Source organism: Callithrix jacchus, chromosome 1 (assembly GCF_049354715.1).
Source record: "Callithrix jacchus isolate 240 chromosome 1, calJac240_pri, whole genome shotgun sequence".
Taxonomy (NCBI): domain Eukaryota; kingdom Metazoa; phylum Chordata; class Mammalia; order Primates; family Cebidae; genus Callithrix; species Callithrix jacchus.
The window spans coordinates 87,732,869-87,751,697 of record NC_133502.1 but is presented as its reverse complement, the minus strand read 5'-3'; the positions used below and the strand labels follow the sequence as shown (position 1 = coordinate 87,751,697).

At 40.8% G+C, this 18,829-nt stretch overlaps 1 protein-coding gene across 2 annotated transcripts in view; it reads left to right on the top strand.

Annotated features, from left to right (window-relative positions):
- The window catches only part of PGM5 (phosphoglucomutase 5), a 186,240-nt gene that overhangs the window by 157,165 nt on the left and 10,246 nt on the right, over positions 1 to 18,829 (top strand). Inside the window, exon 11 of one of the 2 annotated variants that reach the window (XM_035301750.3) lies at positions 1,630 to 12,521. The exons of the other annotated variant lie outside the window; for it this stretch is intronic. Within the exon in view, the coding sequence (XP_035157641.2) occupies positions 1,630 to 1,716 (87 nt within the window). The 3' untranslated portion in view covers positions 1,717 to 12,521. Of the gene's footprint in view, positions 1 to 1,629; positions 12,522 to 18,829 lie in introns of those variants that run through there. 2 annotated transcript variants of the gene reach the window in all.

Below are 18,829 nucleotides of genomic sequence, written 5' to 3'. Positions count from 1 at the left end.
TCTTGTGACAAGTAGCTAAGTCCCAACCAATCACAGCGGCTGATCTCAGCCAATTACAGGCAGCCACTTTTTCAAAATGTGTTCAAATCAGGCAAAAACTGAGCTGTAACCGATCCAGCTGTTTCTGTACCTCACTTCTGCTTTCTGTACTTTACTTTTCTTTTTCTGTTCATAAATGTTATCTGACCTTGTGGCAGCTCCGAGTTGCTCTGAACCTATCTGGTTCTGAAGGCTGCCTGATTTGATAATTGTTCATTGCTCAGTTAAACTCTTAAATTTAATTTGTTTAAGGTTTTTCCTTTAACAGCAGTTTTAAAAGTGAGCAGTGCCTTAAAAACAACCAGTTTTATGTACTAATATCAAATTTGCAATGAATAGGACTTAAAAACATTATGAAAAGAATAATGTTCTAAATACATATTGATTATATTTTCTAGTTCATAAGGGATCTGGAGTGAGTGGTCAAAAACTTGGAGGATAAAGTAGAAATGGACATAATACTTATGATGTGAAAGAGAAACAGAATTGAGTTCAGAAGTGTCACAAATCGGCATTCACTTAGCCATTCACTTTCATGACAAGATAAAGATTTATGTATATGTGTATATGTGTGCATGCATGTGTGTATGAGAACATAATTTTGGAATCACACTAGATATATATGGTTGAAAGAGCTAAAAGTTGTGCTTTGATCCTGGTTTTGGGTCAAGTTTGGATTACAGTTTTTAACCCCCCAAACCCTGAAAAAAATATATTTTCCCTCCTTACTTTCCCATATGTAGTTAAAAATGAAAACAAATTTAGATTTAAGACTAAATCAAAACATGTTGTTATTTAAGAAGAAAACTTGAGCAAGGATCTATGAATAGCCATATATTTGAGGGAAAACATGAGGAAATACTTCATTTTCTTTTTCTCCTCAGAATGTGGTTGGTATCGCTGCACTTTGGAACTATGGGGGAGGGCAAAGTTGAAGAGAGAGTTTAGAAGAGAAACACTTGGTGAAGAGTTGTGCTCTAAACTCTATGACCAAGTGAAGGAGCTGGCTCATTCTGCTTAAAGAGAGACGTGACTTGGAGGTCTTTAAGAATTTAAAGAGTAATGTGAGGTGGGGAAAGACGACCAGCTGTTCTCCATAACTAATGAATATGTAATTTGAGGAAATAAACTCAAGCTGAACTGGAAGGGATTCAGGTTGACTGTTAGAACAATTTCTCCATTGTGAAGCCTCCTGCCCAGTTAGGATGGCTGGTTTGTGCTTTTCTAAGTCTTCTTTGCCTACCTATATTCAAATAATTCTAAAACAGGGGCAAGAGTAGGAAGGATTGAGTAGGATAATGACTCAAAATATGTGTCAACCTTAAACTTTTATTTATATAATTATAATTTTTTCTTTTTTTAAAGAAAGAAGAAACAAGAAACAAGCTCTGGTCAGGTGGGTTAGATTTCCCTCTAGTGGTGTAGAAAGGAATTCAGTGTGGCTGTGTTTTCGTAACTGGCTCATGGAGAGGAATTAAACTTGGAAAGACGCAAAGATGTACAGGTTTTTTTCTATTTCTACTTAGATGAGTACTTCCTGGGAAGGCAAATAAAGCGCCGGGGCAAACACTCCTTCTTTTTCTCCCTTAGATATTGAAATCTGGACTCATACTCTGCCATTACTACATATTGTTTTCCGTGGAGCTGAGAATACTCCTGGGATGGCTGGTCATCTGACAGTGTGTGAAAAACTCCCTTGGTTTGGAATCTGGCAGATTCTCCCAGGACCTAGTGTCTGTCATAGACCAGGGCTTTTTAGAGTTTTGATGACAATAAGCCTTTTCCTGGCCAACTATTGTGATCCGATCTCCTTTCAAGGTACTGAGTATGTGAACCCTTATGTATCCATACTATACACAGTCTAGGACTTGTGGGAAACTATGGGCGGCCACCATAAACCACTCACGTTAATCCCACAGACAGAGCCCGTCTCAAATCTCCATTTATGGCAATATATACAAACAAGGCCCTTCATTCCAAATCTTGCAAGAGTATCTTGGCATTGCTAGCTTATCCCAAGAACCAGTGGTCTTAAGAACAGAACCTTGAAGAGCCAAAAGGCATGTCTTGATCCTGACTTTGGGTCAAGTTTGGATTACAGTTTAGAAAGCCTGACCCTAAAAAAAAATTGTATTCCCCCCCCGACTTTATATATATATATATATACTTTAAAAAATAGCCCTAAAAATAAATATAAGGAAACCTAAAACTTTTTGATTTTTTTCTTTATAATGCTATTCTAATTTCTAAAATATTAAATATCAACTTCTTATCAAAATATCTTTTATTTTGGTGCTGGCTTTTCTATGTCTAAAGCACATGCTGAACCAGCTCTATTGGTTAACCCAGTGATGCCTATGTCCACAAATCACCGAATCTTGCTGGATCTTGTTTACTCAGCCTGAAAAAGGAGCATGAATGAATTTGCAGCGGTCGCACAGGTCCAAAGGGCCACTGGGTGTCACTTCTCTTGCCAGATGAGTGGGTTTGACAAGCTGTGTCCAGCACAATCTGGCTTTCCCAGCAGCCTCTTTGTTCCAGCCCAGAGGCACAGCACGATCACGTTTCTGTGCCTTTCAGGAGAAAGCTGCCCAGGCCTCATGAACTGGGGGTGATTCAGGTTTTCTTTGAAGTGGTGTCCTTCTTTGGTGTACAGTAAATCATTTGCTTTGCTTATATATTAAATAAGAGTATATCTTAACAAATGAATACTGACAAAGAACCTGGAGGTCAGCTGTGGCCTTCAGAAGGAAGCTCTGGACCAGTGTGTGCAATTAGCCAGCATCTGGAGACAGCTTTGCCTGGGCTTCTCACCATGGTCATGCTTCATTCACATGGGGAATACAGGATCTGAGCTGTCAAAGGGAGAATGTGGCTGTTTTTGCTCTCCTGTCTACTCTTGGTTGATTGTAAATTTGATGTTCTAATCCCAGAATGAGAACTCCTGTTCAAGATGCAGGTGAGGGAGCTTCCCATCACTTGGATTTGACTCCTCCAAATGCCGGCAGGTCTGACAAACTCCAGGGAGCAGCATTTCAATGGCAGAACGCTCAGGCCTTGGGCAGGAGGGAAGGCAGCTAGAGGTTTATACAATTCTGGTGCTGTGTTTCTGTTTTTGGTTTTATTTTTGAGCATTTTTGTTGGTACAAGTCATCATGTGAGGCACACTTCGATGGGCTGGGCCTGTGCACTCACTGTCATGATGTGTGATGGAAGGTAGATGAGGCTGAGGGAATGGCTGAAAATGTAGGCTTCACTATTATTCAGGTATGGGGAGGCCCACAGATCATGAGATGACTGCCATTGAAGAGAGAATCTGTTACAGTTCCCAAGAGGAGAGAATACAACATGCCACACAGGACCACACAGGGAAGTGCCAGGGTCGGACAGGAGGCAGAATGAGCCAAGGGAAAAGGTGGGTGAAGCCTTTATTGGGCATTCTGTGGGAAAGACAAGGTAAGCATGGTGAGCAGGTTTAGAATTGGCTTGTTTGAATAATTTCAGCAGGCTCTGGGGCATAGAGACTGTATCTGATTGCCTGATACCTAGCCTTGGAGTGATTAGGGCAGAGAAATTGTAGCCCAAGTGTGAGAGCCCTGTGAGAGGCTGAGAAAGAAAGTGTTTGGTTTGCATTTGGAAGGCAAGCTCCAGGGTGTGTGGTTTGCTGTCTCTACGAATTAGCTAACCCTGGGAGGAAGGAAACCTTCCAGAGCCAGCCAGGTCCCAAGATGTCAAAGCATTAGGATTATAAGACCAGCTTCACAGCCAGAGGAAAAGATAAAACCACTGTCGCTCTCTCAGGTGGCTAAAATTGTTAGGGAGCACCCCAACAAGATGATATTTTTTCACATACCATCAAAGCTGGATGGCCTCTGATTCAAAGGTTGGGCTTTGAAATCAGCTGTCTTTGTTTTGAGTCCTAGTTCTGCCATTTTCCAGTTTTGTGACTTTGGGCAACTTAATTTCTCTATCAGTCAAATGGAGATAAATATACTTCTTATTTTATATTGTTGTAATGATTAAATCAGATAATTCATATGTGTAAAGAGTTTTGCACAATGCCTATGTAAATCAAAGAAAATGACCAAGGTGAGTCTCAATCATTTCAGGGGTTTATTTTGCCAGGATTAAAGGTCATGGCCTGTGACACAGCCCCAGGAGGTCCTGAGAACACATGCCCAAAGTAGTTGGGTTACACTTTGTTTTATACATTTTAGGGAGATAGAAGTTATAGACAAAGACATAATCAACACATGTAAAGTACATACTGTTTTGGCTCAGAAAAGCAGGACATATCAGTGGAGGGGAGGCTTTCAGGTCATAGATGGATTCAAAGATTTTCTGATTGGCCATTGGTTGAAAAAGTTAAGCTTTGTCTGAAGAGGTAACTTCAGTATAAACAAATACATGAGTTAAGATAAAGAAAGTTGTGGAAGCTGAGGTTCTTGTTATGTAGATTAAGCCTGTAAGTAGCAGGCTTCAGAGAGAAGAGATGGTAAATGACTCTCATTAGACCTTAAAAGGTGTCAGACTCTCCAGAAAAAATCTAGCATGAGAAGGGGATTCTCTACAGAAGGCAGATTTCTCCTACAAGAGATGGCTTTGTAGAGCCTTTCTAAATTGTGTCAGAGAACTATATTTTGGGGTAAAATGCTTTGATTTCCTTCAAAGCCTGTTATCTGTCATCTGATGCTATATCAGGGTCAGGTTGGAATTTGCTTTCTTATTGCTACAAAGAATCTGTTCTGTCAGTCTTAGAATCTCTAAATATCAATGCCTAAGAGAAGATATATTGAGGCATATCCTACCCACTTTTCCTGTTATGGCCTGAACTAGTTTTGGGTATCCTTTTGGCCAATAATGGGGGGCAGGGAGGAGATGTCCATTAAGTCAGTTTGGGCTTAGAATTGTATTTTTGGTTTACCCCTGACATGTGAATAAATGCTCAACAAATGTTGATTGTCATTAATGTTGTTTCTGCCATACTTTTATTAATAATGGTGTAGATTAGTTTTTTTATCACATGAGGATAAATGATTCCCAGATAAGGCAATTTGTTTTATTTTATTTTTATTTATTTATTTTTGTCAATGCAATTCTTTTTTTTTTTTATTATTGCATTTTAGGTTTTGTAATGCAATTGACTTGTCCTTTTCCCTTCTATTAACGTCTGGAAGAGCAAACTGGGTCAATGGGAACTGTCCTGAGAGAACTGACAGCTTCTAAAAGCCTAGATCTTCTCTGAGGGCTGCCAGGGCTCTCCTGACATGGCATTTTAGATGTACCACGCTTTGTCAAAACGTTCAAGGATGAAGTGGAGTTTCTCAGCTTGTCTCTCCATTCATGGAACAAATTCACTGCCCTCCTGGCATGGAGTAAGAGGTACTAAGTAGGGGTTGTTCGGTGATTTCATTTCATCCAAATAATGGGCAATCTGTTCGTTGTTCCAAGCTCTTTTACCAGAGAGAAAGGGCTTGAACACTGGAGTGGGTGTGTGATGAAAGGCAGGTTCATTGAAGAAAGGACCCCTTTGACTAGCCAGGAAGCATGTGCTTTCTGGCTTCAAGGGGTTAAACAGAAAACTGGTCCCTTGGAGCAGGAGTCAAGTTTTTTCTGAATAGGTCCAGAGACTAAATAGTTCAGGCTTTGCTAGCTGTATTAGTCTGCTAGGGCTGATGTAACAAGTACAACAGACTGGGTGGCTTACAAAACAGGAACTTGTTTCTCATTCTGGATGTGAGAAGTCTGAGATGAGCATGCTCACAGAGCTGGTTCCCTCTGAGGGCTGTGGGGGAAGGATCTCTTGATCTGTTCCAGGCCTCTCTGTGGCTTATAGATGGCTGTCTTCTCCTTGTATCTCTTCATATGATTTTCCTTCTTGTGTGTCTCCGGGTCCAAATATCCCCTTTTTAGAAGGACACCAGTCATATTGGATTAGAACCCACCCTAATGACCTCATTTTAACATGATTACCTATGTAAAGGCCCCATCTTAAAATCATGTCACATTCTGAGGTATTGGCAATTAGGACCTCAATATGTGCACTTGTGGAAGACGAAGTCAACCTGTAACATTAGTCACGTGGTCTGTGTTACAACTCAACTGACACTGTTGCACAAACGCGGCCACAGATAAAACATAAATGAATCAGTGAAGCTTTATCCCAGTAAAACTATAGGCACTGTAATTGAAACTTAAGATAATTTTAATATGTCACAATATATTGTTTTTTTTTCCCAACCACTAAACATAAAAACCATTTTTATGGGCTATGCCAAAACCAGGTGGTGGCCTGGGGTTGGCCTAAGAACTATAATTTGTTGACCCTTACCTTATAGGTTTCGGACTATGACACGTTATTCACAATTTCTGATTACATTCAGCAAAGCATGCATCAACATGAGTTTGGCTAAACAATACATACTATAAAATTTAAAATTACATTGGTGTTCATGTATATGTGTATAGATAGATGAATTTTAAAGTTTTAGGTAAAAAAATATCAAATCTTTCTGGAAATCTCCAGCATTGGGCTTATTGAGCTCCATAGCTTTTGATTGCAACCCAACATGAAAGGGAACTGTCACAGATTACGTTTGTATTCATGAAATCAAATTCCTTTTTGAGGTCTTTTGTTTCTTGTCAGAGCGTTCTTCTTTTTTCTTTTTAAAGCAATTGCTTACATGTGATTTTCAGAAGAGCAGCTCTATGTGAGAAGAAAAGGGAAAAATGTTCAGGGATAAATGGAATGAAAAACAATGAATGTGAGCCCCGGTGAATTCTTGCAAAGAATGGGAAGCAAACATGTGCCATTTCAGCAGTCACCCCAAGCCAGGGAGCACTGTGATATTGTATGCCCATGTGAATGGGGCTTCCGGGAGTTGATAACAAGGTACTAGTGCACTTCAGTCACATTAACAGTGATCCTCAAACCCAGTCTCTAAGGAACCTCACCCCATTTCCCTAGGAAGTAGCAACTGTGTTGCTTTTTGTTTTTTCTTTCTTTGCTTTTAGTTATATTCTTGGGAATTACAGTCAGGACAGTCAGTGTGGTGTTTAACAAAAGCTAAGATACTTTGATGATATACTAAGATTTCTCAGTTATACATTTTACACAGTCTTTGACCATGTAAGTGTTTCTATTTTGTTGAATCAAGCCACTGGCTCTGACTCATATCAGCATGGTGTATTTTATATTAATATTTTTCATAATTTGCAGTCATTATGAATTCACTTTCCTTTTAATGCGTAAGATTTGATAGAAGTTTAAAAGAAAGTATATTAACACTGTTTTTAACAGCACTTTATACTTTTGCTATCCTAAAGGTAGTTCCTGGACCATCACCTGGTTGCTACTTAGAAATGCAGAATCTCAGACCTCAACCCAGATCTACTGAATCAGAATCTGCATTTTTAACAAGCTCCTCAGGTGATTCATGTGCACATTAAAGTTTGAGAAGTCCTACACTGGGCGTGGTGGCATGGGCCTATATAGGGTCATCTACTCCGAAGGCTGAGGTGGGGAGGAGTCCTTGTGCTCAAGAGTTGACCAGCATGGGCAACTTAAGCAGACTCTGTCTCTGAAAAAAGGAAACTGATGCTGGCTGTGGCGGCTCACACCTGTAATCCCAGCACTTTGGAAGGCTGAGGCGGGTGGATCACCTGAGGTCAGGAGTTCGAGACCAGCCTGGCAACATGACAAAACCCCATCTCTACCAAAAATACAAAAATTAGCCAGGCATGGTGGCACATGCCTGTAATCCCAGCTACTCAGGAGGCTGAGGCAGGAGAATCACTTGAACCCGGGAGGTGGCGGAGGTTGTGGTGAGCCAAGAATGCACCACTACACTCCAGCTTGGGTGACAGAGCAAGACTCTGTCTTAAACAAAAAAAAAAAAAAATTGGAGTGTCCTGTGATTGATGACCTTTGGGTTCTTTATTTTCACTTCTGCTTAGTTTAGCAGGATTGACATTGTCTCCAGTCCAGATGAACCCTCTAATGCCAAACCAAATGGGATGCATTTATAGGGGTTCCTGGCCTCTGCTTTTTCTTCCCCATTTAGGAAAATCATAAAGCATGCAGAAAATAGCCTAGACAAATTTGCCAACATTCTTGAAGACTCGTTCCTGCTTCTCAGGTCAATTAACACAAAAAGAAACAAGAAAATCAGTTTCAATTTGCATCTCCATAGAAACCCTTCCTCAGTATCAACTCAGTAGCGTTAGACTGTTTTCTTCACGCAATTATACTAGATGAGCTGAGAGATTCAAAATAACCATAAATGAAGTAAAGAAAGTTCTAATTTGATTTTGCCAAGGCACAAAGTCTTGCTAAAATTGTGGGTAGACAGTCTAGCACAACTTCAATTACTAGGAAAAGGTCAATTATTTAAAACACTTTAAATATGTCAGGTTAAATGGTAGCTGAGTCTTAAAGGCAAAGGCCATAAAAGAACATGTTCCTGGCCAGGCACAGTGGCTCAAGCCTGTAATCCCAGCACTTTGGGAGGCCGAGGCGGGTGGATCACGAGGTCAAGAGATCGAGACCATCTTGGTCAACATGTCGTAACCCCGTCTCTACTAAAGATACAAAAAAAAATTAGCTGGGCATGGTGGCGCGTGCCTGTAATCCCAGCTGCTCAGGAGGCTGAGGCGGGAGAATTGCCTGAACCCAGGAGGCGGAGATTGCGGTGAGCCGAGATCGCGCCATTGCACTCCAGCCTGGGTAACAAGAGCGAAACTCCGTCTCAAAAAAAAAAAAAAAAAGAACATGTTCCTGACAAAACTGCATTCATAAAGTGTGCATTAACCATCCATTAATTTCACTAAGAGTCTTTATATTGCGGGGAAGAGTCTCTCCTCATTTATAGGGCTTATTTCCATGTTTTTAGTGCCTGGTGTTAATGAGTCTCTCACTCTACTGCCTCTTCCATAGACTCAAGTGGCTCTCATAGCAGTTCTCTTCTAATTTGCTTCTGCTACTCAACTCAACTCTGCCACTCAGCTTGGCTCAATGTGGCAGTTCTTGCTAACTTCTTTAGAATCTGATACACCCTTAAGGAATGTGTTCCAAAAGCTATGACGTCTGTTCCTTCTGTTGGCAGCATCATCTTATGCAACTGCAATCTGATTGTATTGTCTCTGGCTGGATATATAGGGCCTGGTGCACACAAACAAAAATGCAGGCAAGCTTTCCCAGGCTGGGTGTGTCACTGACCCTCTCACTGACACAGAGAGATGTTGCCTCTGATTCGAGTAGCTTTGGGTGTTTTTAACTCCAAGAGCTGAGAACACTCCAACATTCTTAATCTCTTTTTATCTTACCTTTATCAAAAAGATAACATGAACTTTATTTTATGGGCAAATAAACTGAAACTAGAAGGGCTGTTGACTATCTACCAAAGGTCATCTTGTTGGGACTGGTATGCCAGTCCACTCACTTATAGTCTACTTTTCTATTAAGAGCAAGCCAGGCTTCTGGCTTCAATTATGGTGATAATGGTAATAATAATAGTGTTGATCAGCATGCATCAAGTGCTTGCCCTGTATGGGGGCTAGGCAGAATGCTATGTGTTTTGTGTGTGTTGTGTCTAATTCTCACCACAATCCAATGCTATAGGTGGTCATGCTATCCATCCATGTTTTACAAAAAAGAAAACTTTGGCCCTGAGAATTTGAACAATCTACTGTTTCTAAGCAGTGTCACTGGTATTTGAACCTAGATTTGGGCCCCAGAGCCCAAGACCTTAACTAAGGTCCTTACTATGTGCCATCAAAAATTATGGGACTGCTCACCCACTTATGAAAAGTAAATTGGAGTAAACCAGGGTGCCCATCTTCAATCTGGCATAGTTAATGCACCTCAATCCATCCTCTAAGAATGTTCTCAGATGCAGTCCTCAAGCCCCATGATTCTAGACTAGTAGGAAGTGTGCTCTCTCTTTCGGTCCTCCTATTCTCTTTTAAGTTATCAAATCCTTTCCCAAGGGCTAGCCCTTTCTTAAAACACCACACCCTCTGGAAGTTGGAGAATGCCACTGTGCTATCTGTATGGTTACCTCCAGTTGGCTGTGGGGTGGCAGTTATGGGAAGTACAGAGAGACTGTGAACTCTTCTCCCAGAGAAGCAGCATCACCACCCTGGGGTAAACTTCACCATGGGTGGGCCTGAAAGGAGGTGGTGAGGTGGTCCTCTACCACCTGACCACTGAAGGACCTTGCCTGGGCTTTGGCAGTCCCTCAATGTGGGAGGGAAAAGAGCACACACTCTCCAGGCTCCACTCAGCCGGGAGTTCTCTGTGCCAAAGTGGGCCGGGGGTCTCAGCCTCTTTGCTTTGTGGGGTCCCTCGCGCAGCTGCTTTGCCAGCTCTGGTGTGCTCCTAGGAGAGCTAGGTTGAGTAGAGACAGTTCCTGGATTTTGTTTTTATACAGTTCTGTGCCACAGTCACGAGCAGTTCAGTCCATGCTGAGAGTTTGCATCTCAGGGCATAGGTGTAATAGGGGACAGGGAGGACTGCAGTACCTTTACTCCCCAAATGATTGTTGGGCTCCTTATGCAAATCTACCAGCCCTCTGCAGTAGTCTTCAAGGCCATCATAATACAAAAATCTCTATTTCAGAAAATGAGAAAATTTAAATTAAAAGCCCCAGGTTCCTGGATATGTAACTATCCAGATAAAATTTATACTCATTAATATTGAAATATTTCACTGCTTCTACTCCACTATTACTTGCTCAGTAGTAGAAAATTTAGATGCCCATCAAGACAGGCAGTAAGTCCTAGATTAGGTCCAGTTTAAGGCAATAGAGCATGGTGGGCACTCTGGTGATGCTCAGCTCTCTTTAATTATTGCATTGTTAATATGTGAGGTCAAGGTTATCATGTTTTCTGGTTTTAAAAGAAGCAAGATATCTGGATTTCATATGAAACTTTATTTTTAAATATTGGCAGAAAAATGATTACAAAACAACACAAATCCTATATGAAAGACTTCTAGCTTTTTGTAATGGTGGACTGGGTGATTCAAACTAAACTTCCCTCTGAAAAGAGCTGAAAGAAATATATTAAAGTATCTTATTAAAAGCATAGTTGGAGCCTATTTTTTAAAAAAAGATAAAAAGTCACATGTAATTGATAGGAACCTTAAAAAAAAAGAGATAAAAGAAAAGTATAGTTGACCAATGACCTAATAAAACAGTAACAAGAACAGGAAAAAGGTTGGAACTCAGGGAAATGAGCCAGAGCTCTTTCTGACTTAGGGCTTTTTTTTTTGAGACGGAGTTTTGCTGTTGTTACCCACACTAGAATGCAGTGGCACGATCTCCGCTCACCACAACCTCTGCCTTCTGGGTTCAAGCAATTCTCCTGCCTTAGCCTCCCAAGTAGCTGGGACTACAGGTGCGCACCACCATGCCCAGCTAATTTTTGTATTTTTAGTTGAGACGGGTTTTCACCTTGTTGACCAGGATGGTCTCAATCTCTTGACCTCATGATCCACCCTCCTCAGCCTCCCAAAGTGCTGGGATTATAGGCGTGAGCCACTGAGCCCAGCCCGACCTAGGGCATTTGTTTTTCTAGAAGAGGTACTAAAGAAGAGGCACTTTTGATGAATGGCCCAGGGTGACAGGCATCAGGTGACAGGCATCAGGTCCACATGGAGGAGGATCTGGTCTATTACAATCTGCCTCTGCTGCCCAGGAGACTAACCAAGAGGCAGCAAAGAGCCTGCCTGTGTGGCATCTTCATGTGGCCAAAAGAAACATGGTTAGTTAAGTACATACTAAAGGCAGAGATCCTGACATAACAAACCCTGATCTAGGTTGTAAACATGAAGAAGACCATTCCAAAACTTTGGAGTACAAACTGTACTCCAGAGGATTATAAATCCATGACTCTGATCTTCTGGCTCCCTCAGGAGTCCCATGAAAGGAAATGAAAGAAACTAACAGTATTCTAGATCTCCAGTTATTTCTATAAGCAATTTTTCAAACAAAATGAACAGAAAACAATAAAAGATTATAACACTTGGATAAACAAAGCAACATGTAACAGAATCAACAGAAACAACATACCACAGAAAAAGACCTATAGATACTGGAATTTATTCAATATATACTGTAAAACAGTTATTTTTTGCTATTTTCATGAAAATAAAGCACTGAATGTAAAAACATCAGCAAATAACTGTAAACCATGGAAAGATATCAAGATGTTGAAATTATAGAGCTGAGAAAAATAACTGAAATTAAGAACATAAATGGATTTAATAGCAGCTGAGGAATATAAGTGAACTTAAAATATTTCAGAAGAAACTATGCATCTGATTTTTCAGTTTAGTCCTTATGATTTGCAGAACAAAGAATATGAAGATTGATCCCTTTAGAAGGTGAAAGATCATATTCAGAAAAATACAGAATAGAGAGTAAGAGACACAAAGGATACAGTGAGAAGTTTTAACATAATTTAGTTGGAGTCTTACAAAAGGAGAAAGAAATTTTGGGTATAGGCAACACTGGGAAAAATGATAGATAAAGATTTCTCAGAACCAGTGAAGGATGTCAATCCACTGGTTATAGAAAGCCAACCAGGATATATAAAAATAAATTCACATCTAGTCACATCAGGCTAAAATTACAGAAAATCAAAGGCAAAGAAGCAATAGTTTGACAACTAATTTTTCTACATCAGCAGTGAAAACAAGGAGACTAAATAACTGACAGCCTAGAATTCTTAATTAAGTGAAACTCTCCTTCTAAAATGAAAGCAAAATAAAGACATCTTCAGATAAAGCAAAACTGAGAGACCAGTTTATCTACACAAAAAGAAATTCTCAAGGATATTCTTCAGGAAGACAGAAAATTATTCCAGAGGGATATTTGGAATACAATGCAGCAAGAAATAAAAGTAAGGAAATCTTAAAAATAGAAGTTGATATAAATGAACATTGACTATATAAAACTTTAATAATAATGTCTTGTACTGAAATGTGTGTATTAATTAATATTATGGAGAGTTTAATTATACAACCACAACAACTAAACAGCATGCGAGTAATTGTAGTTAAGGTAAGATCCTTGAATATAATGAAAGAAAGTAAAGATATAGATAAATATTAGACTTTGACAGGTCAAGGATTCATGTTGTAATTTCTAGGTTAACCATTAAAAAATAGAAGAAAATTACATAACTTTATAAGAGAGGAAAACATAGGAACTTTAAAAAAATCAAGAAAGAAAAACAGCTAGGTCGAGTAAAAAGCACATAAGGTGGTGGATTTAAAGTTGAATTTATTGGTTATTTATTTTTATTGCATTTTAGGTTTTGGGGTACATGTGAAGAACATGCGAGATAGTTGCACAGGTATACACGTGGCAGTGTGATTTGCTGCCTTCCTCCCCTTCACCTATATCTGGCATTTTTCTCCATGCTATCTCTCCCCAACTCCCCACCCCCCACTCTCCCTCCCCTATTCCCCCCAACAGACCCCAGTGTGTAGTGCTCCCCTCCCTGTGTCCATGTGTTCTCATTGTTCAACACTCACCTATGAGTGAGAATATGCGGTATTTCATTTTCTGTTCTTGTGTCAGTTTGCTGAGAATCATGGTCTCCAGGTTCATCCATGTCCCTACAAAGGACATGAACTCATCATTTTTGATGGCTGCATAATATTCCATGGTGTATATGTGCCACATTTTCCCTGTCCAGTCTATCATTGATGGGCATTTGGGTTGGTTCCAGGTCTTTGCTATTGTAAACAGTACTGCAATGAACATTCGTGTGCATGTGTCCTTATAGAAGAATGATTTATAATCCTTTGGATATATACCCAGTAATGGGATTGTTGGGTCAAATGAAATTTCTATTTCTAGGTCCTTGAGGAATCGCCACACTGTCTTCCACAATGGTTGAACTAATTTACACTCCCAGGTTATTACTTTAAATATAAATGAACTAACTGCTCTAGGAAAAAGACAACATCTGGATTTCAAAAGAAAAGACAACTATAGGCCAGGCATGGTAGCTCACACCTGTAATTCCAGGACTTTCAGAGGCCAAGGTGGTAGGATTGCTTAAGCCCAGGAGTTTGAGACCAGCCTGGGCAACATAAGGAGACTTTGTTTTACAAAAAATAAATAAATAAAATTAGTCAGATGTGGTGGTGTGCACTTGTAGCTAATTGGGAGGCTGAGGTGAGAGGATTGCCCAAGCCTGGGAAGTTGAGGTTACCGTGAGCCATGAATATATACCTACACTCCAGTTTCAGTGACAGAGTGAGACCCTGTCTCAAAACAAAACAAAACAAACAAACAAAAAAACTACTATAAGCTCATTATAAAAGACACATCTTTTATAAATAAAAAGTACAGAAAGTTTGAAAGTTAAAAGATGGTAAAACATATACACAAATAATAACCGAAAAACTAGCTCCATTATTTCAGATAAAATAAACTTTAAGGTCAAAAGCATTGCTAAAGATAAAGAGTGACTCTTCAAAATGATAAAAGAGTAATTCCCCCAGGAAGACATAGCAACTTTAAATTTATATGAGAGAGAGAGAGAGAGAGAGAAAGAGAAAGAGAGAAATGAAAACATAAGAAGAAAATAAATCAGCAATTGCCCTGGAGTTTTGTAACACCCCTCTCAGTAATTGCTAGAGTAAGTAGACAACAATGAGTAAATATAGAATATTTAAGTGACTTAATTAACACACCTGACTTAATAGACATATATAGATACTACACCACGAACATCAACTCAATGTGTAAATTCTTTTCATGCCACATAGGACATGTATGCAAATTACCTATACACTGAGGAATGAAAGAATACAGAGTATTATCATAAAGGCAACTGAATTTGAAAGTAAAAACGAAATTGACACAAAAAAGCAGTTGATACAATGCGTTATCTCTTCATGATAAAAATTCTATGGGCTCACACCTATAATCCCAGCACTTTGGGAGGCCAAGACGGGTGAATCACGAGGTCAATAGATCGAGACCATCCTGGTCAACATGGTGAAACCTCGTCTCTACTAAAAATACAAAATTAGCTGGGCATGGTGGTGCGCACCTGTAGTCCCAGCTACTCGGGAGGCTAAGGCAAGAGAATTGCTTGAACCCAGAAGGCGGAGGTTGCGGTGAGCTGAGATAAAGCCATTGCACTCCAGTCTGGGTAACAACAGTGAAACTCCGTCTCAAAAAAAAAAAAAAAAAAATTCTGTGAATAGGAATCAAAGAAAAGCCCTTTAATCTCATAAAAGGTATTGCTAAAGAAAAAGCCTGGATGTAGGCTATATGTGCTGACAGTATGCTAACAAGGGAGAATGACTTGATGGGTTTATTTAGAACTCAGATAGGTTTTGTCTTCAGAAGGACAAGCATCAGTTTTACATGTAATTGGAATACATTATTTTTTTTGCATTTTCCTGTGATTGTTATATTTCACAATCATTAAAAAGGTAATTTCCAAATAGTGTCCCTGGAAACAGGGAAACTTTTGGCATTAAGAAAAATATATTTTTAAATTTTCAGAAAATGAAAACTTTTCCCTCAGTATAAGGGCAGTCTTGGGTAGTGAGATACAGCCTAGCTTTGAGGTTAAAATCACAGTACTGGCCAGGCATGGTGGCTCATGCCTATAATCCCAGCACTTTGGGAGGCCAAGGTGGGTGGATCACGAGGTCAGGAGTTCAAGACCAGCCTGGCCAACATGGCAAAATGCCATCTCTACTAAAAATACAAAAATTAGCTGAGCATGGTGGCATGCACCTGTAATCCCAGCTACCCAGGAATCTGAGGTAGAAGAATCGCTGGAACCCGGGGAATAGAGGCTGCAGTGAGCCGAGATTGCACCACTGCACACCAGCTTGGGCAACAGAGCAAGACTGACTCAAAAGAAAAATCACAGCACTGACTGGGTTTAGAGCTCAACTTTACCAGTTGTTTGCCATGGACTGTGCAAGTTAGGTAATGTCTCTCAGCCTCAGTTTCCTATCTGTAAAATGGGAATAATACCGCCTGCCTCATAGACTATTTAGAGATTAACTCAGTACATGAATTTGGAATAGTGCTTGGCAAATTTTGAGTACTCAATGCCAGCTATTACAAAATGACTAAAGCATCCAAACTTAGAACCCAACGCACAAGTTACATAAAATGTCAGTGAGGACTAAGAACTCAGATCATGGCTTCTGAAGTGTTTTGGAGAACAAAGGGAGGAAAAGAAAGAAAAGGGAGAATGGAGAGAGTCCTCCAGTAACAAACTGGAGAGGCAATGGTCCTTTTGTTTTTTTACCCTCTGGTTTCAATCTTGCAGTTATATTTCTGCTAACCATTTTGTAAAGGCAGAGGAGATCCTAGTTTCCCTTTAAAGTAGCAAGTGTATTCCACGTGAAAGAAACCCTGAAGCCTAGTGTGGATATACCCAACAAAGAGAAATGTGAAGACAGGAGAGGGACATTTGGGGGATGGGGATCTGAACCAATTAGTAATTCCCCATCCTTTTGCAATGTTTTGGTGGCAGTAGGTCAGGGGAGGGATGGATAGAAAGAAAGAAGAGAGGAACAGGGAAACTGTGACCAGGGAAGCAGTTCTAACAATTTAAACTGTCAATTCTTGCGGGTAGGTTTGTGATATTATTCAGCAGCACAGTGAAAGGGTTCAAAGATTCTGCCTAAGGCCTCTCAGCTGCTCTCGCAGGCAGCGGCCAGTGCTCTATCCCCACAGGGCATGGGGCCAATTAGAGCTCACATTTGAATAGATTATCAGGCCTGGTGGGTGGCTCACATGTGAAATCCCAGCACTTCGGAAGGGTGAGGCCGGTGGATCACTTGAGGTCAGAAATTTAAGATCAGCCTGGCCGACCTGGAGAAACCCTGCCTTTACTAAAATTACAAAAATGAGGAAAGATTACCCGGGCATGGTGGTATGTACCTGTAATCCCAGCTACTCAGGAGGCTGAGGCATGAGGATTGTTTGAACCCAGGAGGCAGAGGTTGCAGTGAGCCAAGATCATGCCACTGCACTCCAGTTTGGGTGACAGAGTGAGACTCTCAAAAAAAAAAAAAAAAAGTATATCAGATCCATGACTGTTTTATCTTATTTTGGATTTGCAATCTAAATGCCTTTGCCTCCTAAAGTCCCAAATCAATTGCGAACATGGGGATGGTGGTGGAGAAGGAGGCCTAGCCTCCCTGGCCCATCTGGTTTCTATCAGGCAGGCCACTGAATTCCCAAAATGCTAGCTTAGTTTCGTTTTGATGAGCCTCTTTGGGAGTATTTCATCTACTTCTGTCTTGGAATAGCTTTATTCCTCCTCAGAAGAGAACTTTTGAGAAGGGCTAGTTTCTGAAATTGACAAGATTGATTCTCTCAGGGTTGGGCTCTAAATCCAGATTGATCTATAGTCATTTTTCATATTGTCTGTTTTGGCTAATTTTAGGTACATTCAGGATCAAGAGAGATAAGTAGGTTTATGACATGAAAAGGGGATTGAAGTGAGGACAGGGGTTGTATGTATTATAGTAAGGCTCAACATGTCTGCAGTGCTTAGCATTTTCATTTAATTTTATTAGCAAAAATTTATTTGACTTCATTTTCAGTGATAATTTCTCTTCCATATGGATTTAAAATAGCTAGTCAGCTTTGTTACTTAGAACCTGGGCTACTGTAAACATGCAGCATTTAGCCTTTAGGGTAAAATAGCGTTTAGGGTACTTCTGTGCAGATTAGGGAAAGGCAGCCCCGCCGATAGGCAAACATAGGACAAGGGGCTGGTGAACAGCCTCTTTGTGAGAACGAAGGCCCCCTCCTCCTGAAGAGGCAGACCCTTGCCAGGACTCCTGCTTGGCTAGAGGAGCTTGGGATGAATTCCCACCCACCCTCCTGGCATCCTGGTGGGCAGGATTCTTATAAAGCGGCCTTGTACTTGGCTCTGTTATATTTCACAGATGTTGAGGATTTGAAGGGCACTATAATCAGAACCTGTCTCCAACATTGAGATATACTGGAAATGAAGCCAGAGGGTGACTCCAAGTTTATCATCGTAACAGGGAGGAATTGTTCCATGACTTTTGGGATGTGAGGGATGTCACATTTCTGTATTGCACAAATCAGTTTCTAGGTCACCAGCCACCATTTGAATAATAGGAAGCTCAGTAGTGATCATTTGGGGCTCCCTCCCCTTTTCCAGATTGTCTAAGACAGTCCAGAGGGGTGGAGGCACAGGAGGCTCATGCTGTCCTGGGGAAGAGAGTGGGTCTCTGTGGTTACCATTGCAATGGGGCTCCTTGCTGCTCAGCCATGCCACCTCTGATTGTTGAAGCTCCCCATCTGCTGCTTTGGGCATGGAGTCTTTTCCCTGGTGGTCCTTGCCATTGCCTGCAGTCAATCCTCCTCCTACTGCCTCCTTTCCTCTTCCGCAGCACTGCATCCAGGGGTGCTCAGGGTCCCACCATTTCCACAGCACACAATCCTTTTTTTTCCTCTTCACTGCATTCCTGGATTGGACAGCTTTCTTTTTCTTTCATCTCTGGAATTATTAAGCCACCACTGCAGCCCTTCTTCACATTAGCATTTAGTGGCTCAGCTGGAACCACTCAAGTGTCTTTTAAGCCTTCCCAGGCAGGCTATGAGGAGAACAAAGGCCTGGACCCTCACTCAGATTGATGGGGAGGCACGTGAGAGATGGGTGGCTAGCTTCATCGCTTCCTTGTGAATTGGGATGAAACCTCCAGATGAAGGGGCTACAAAGTGCAAGGTGGTTTCTCAGTAGATCACCCCAGTGCCCT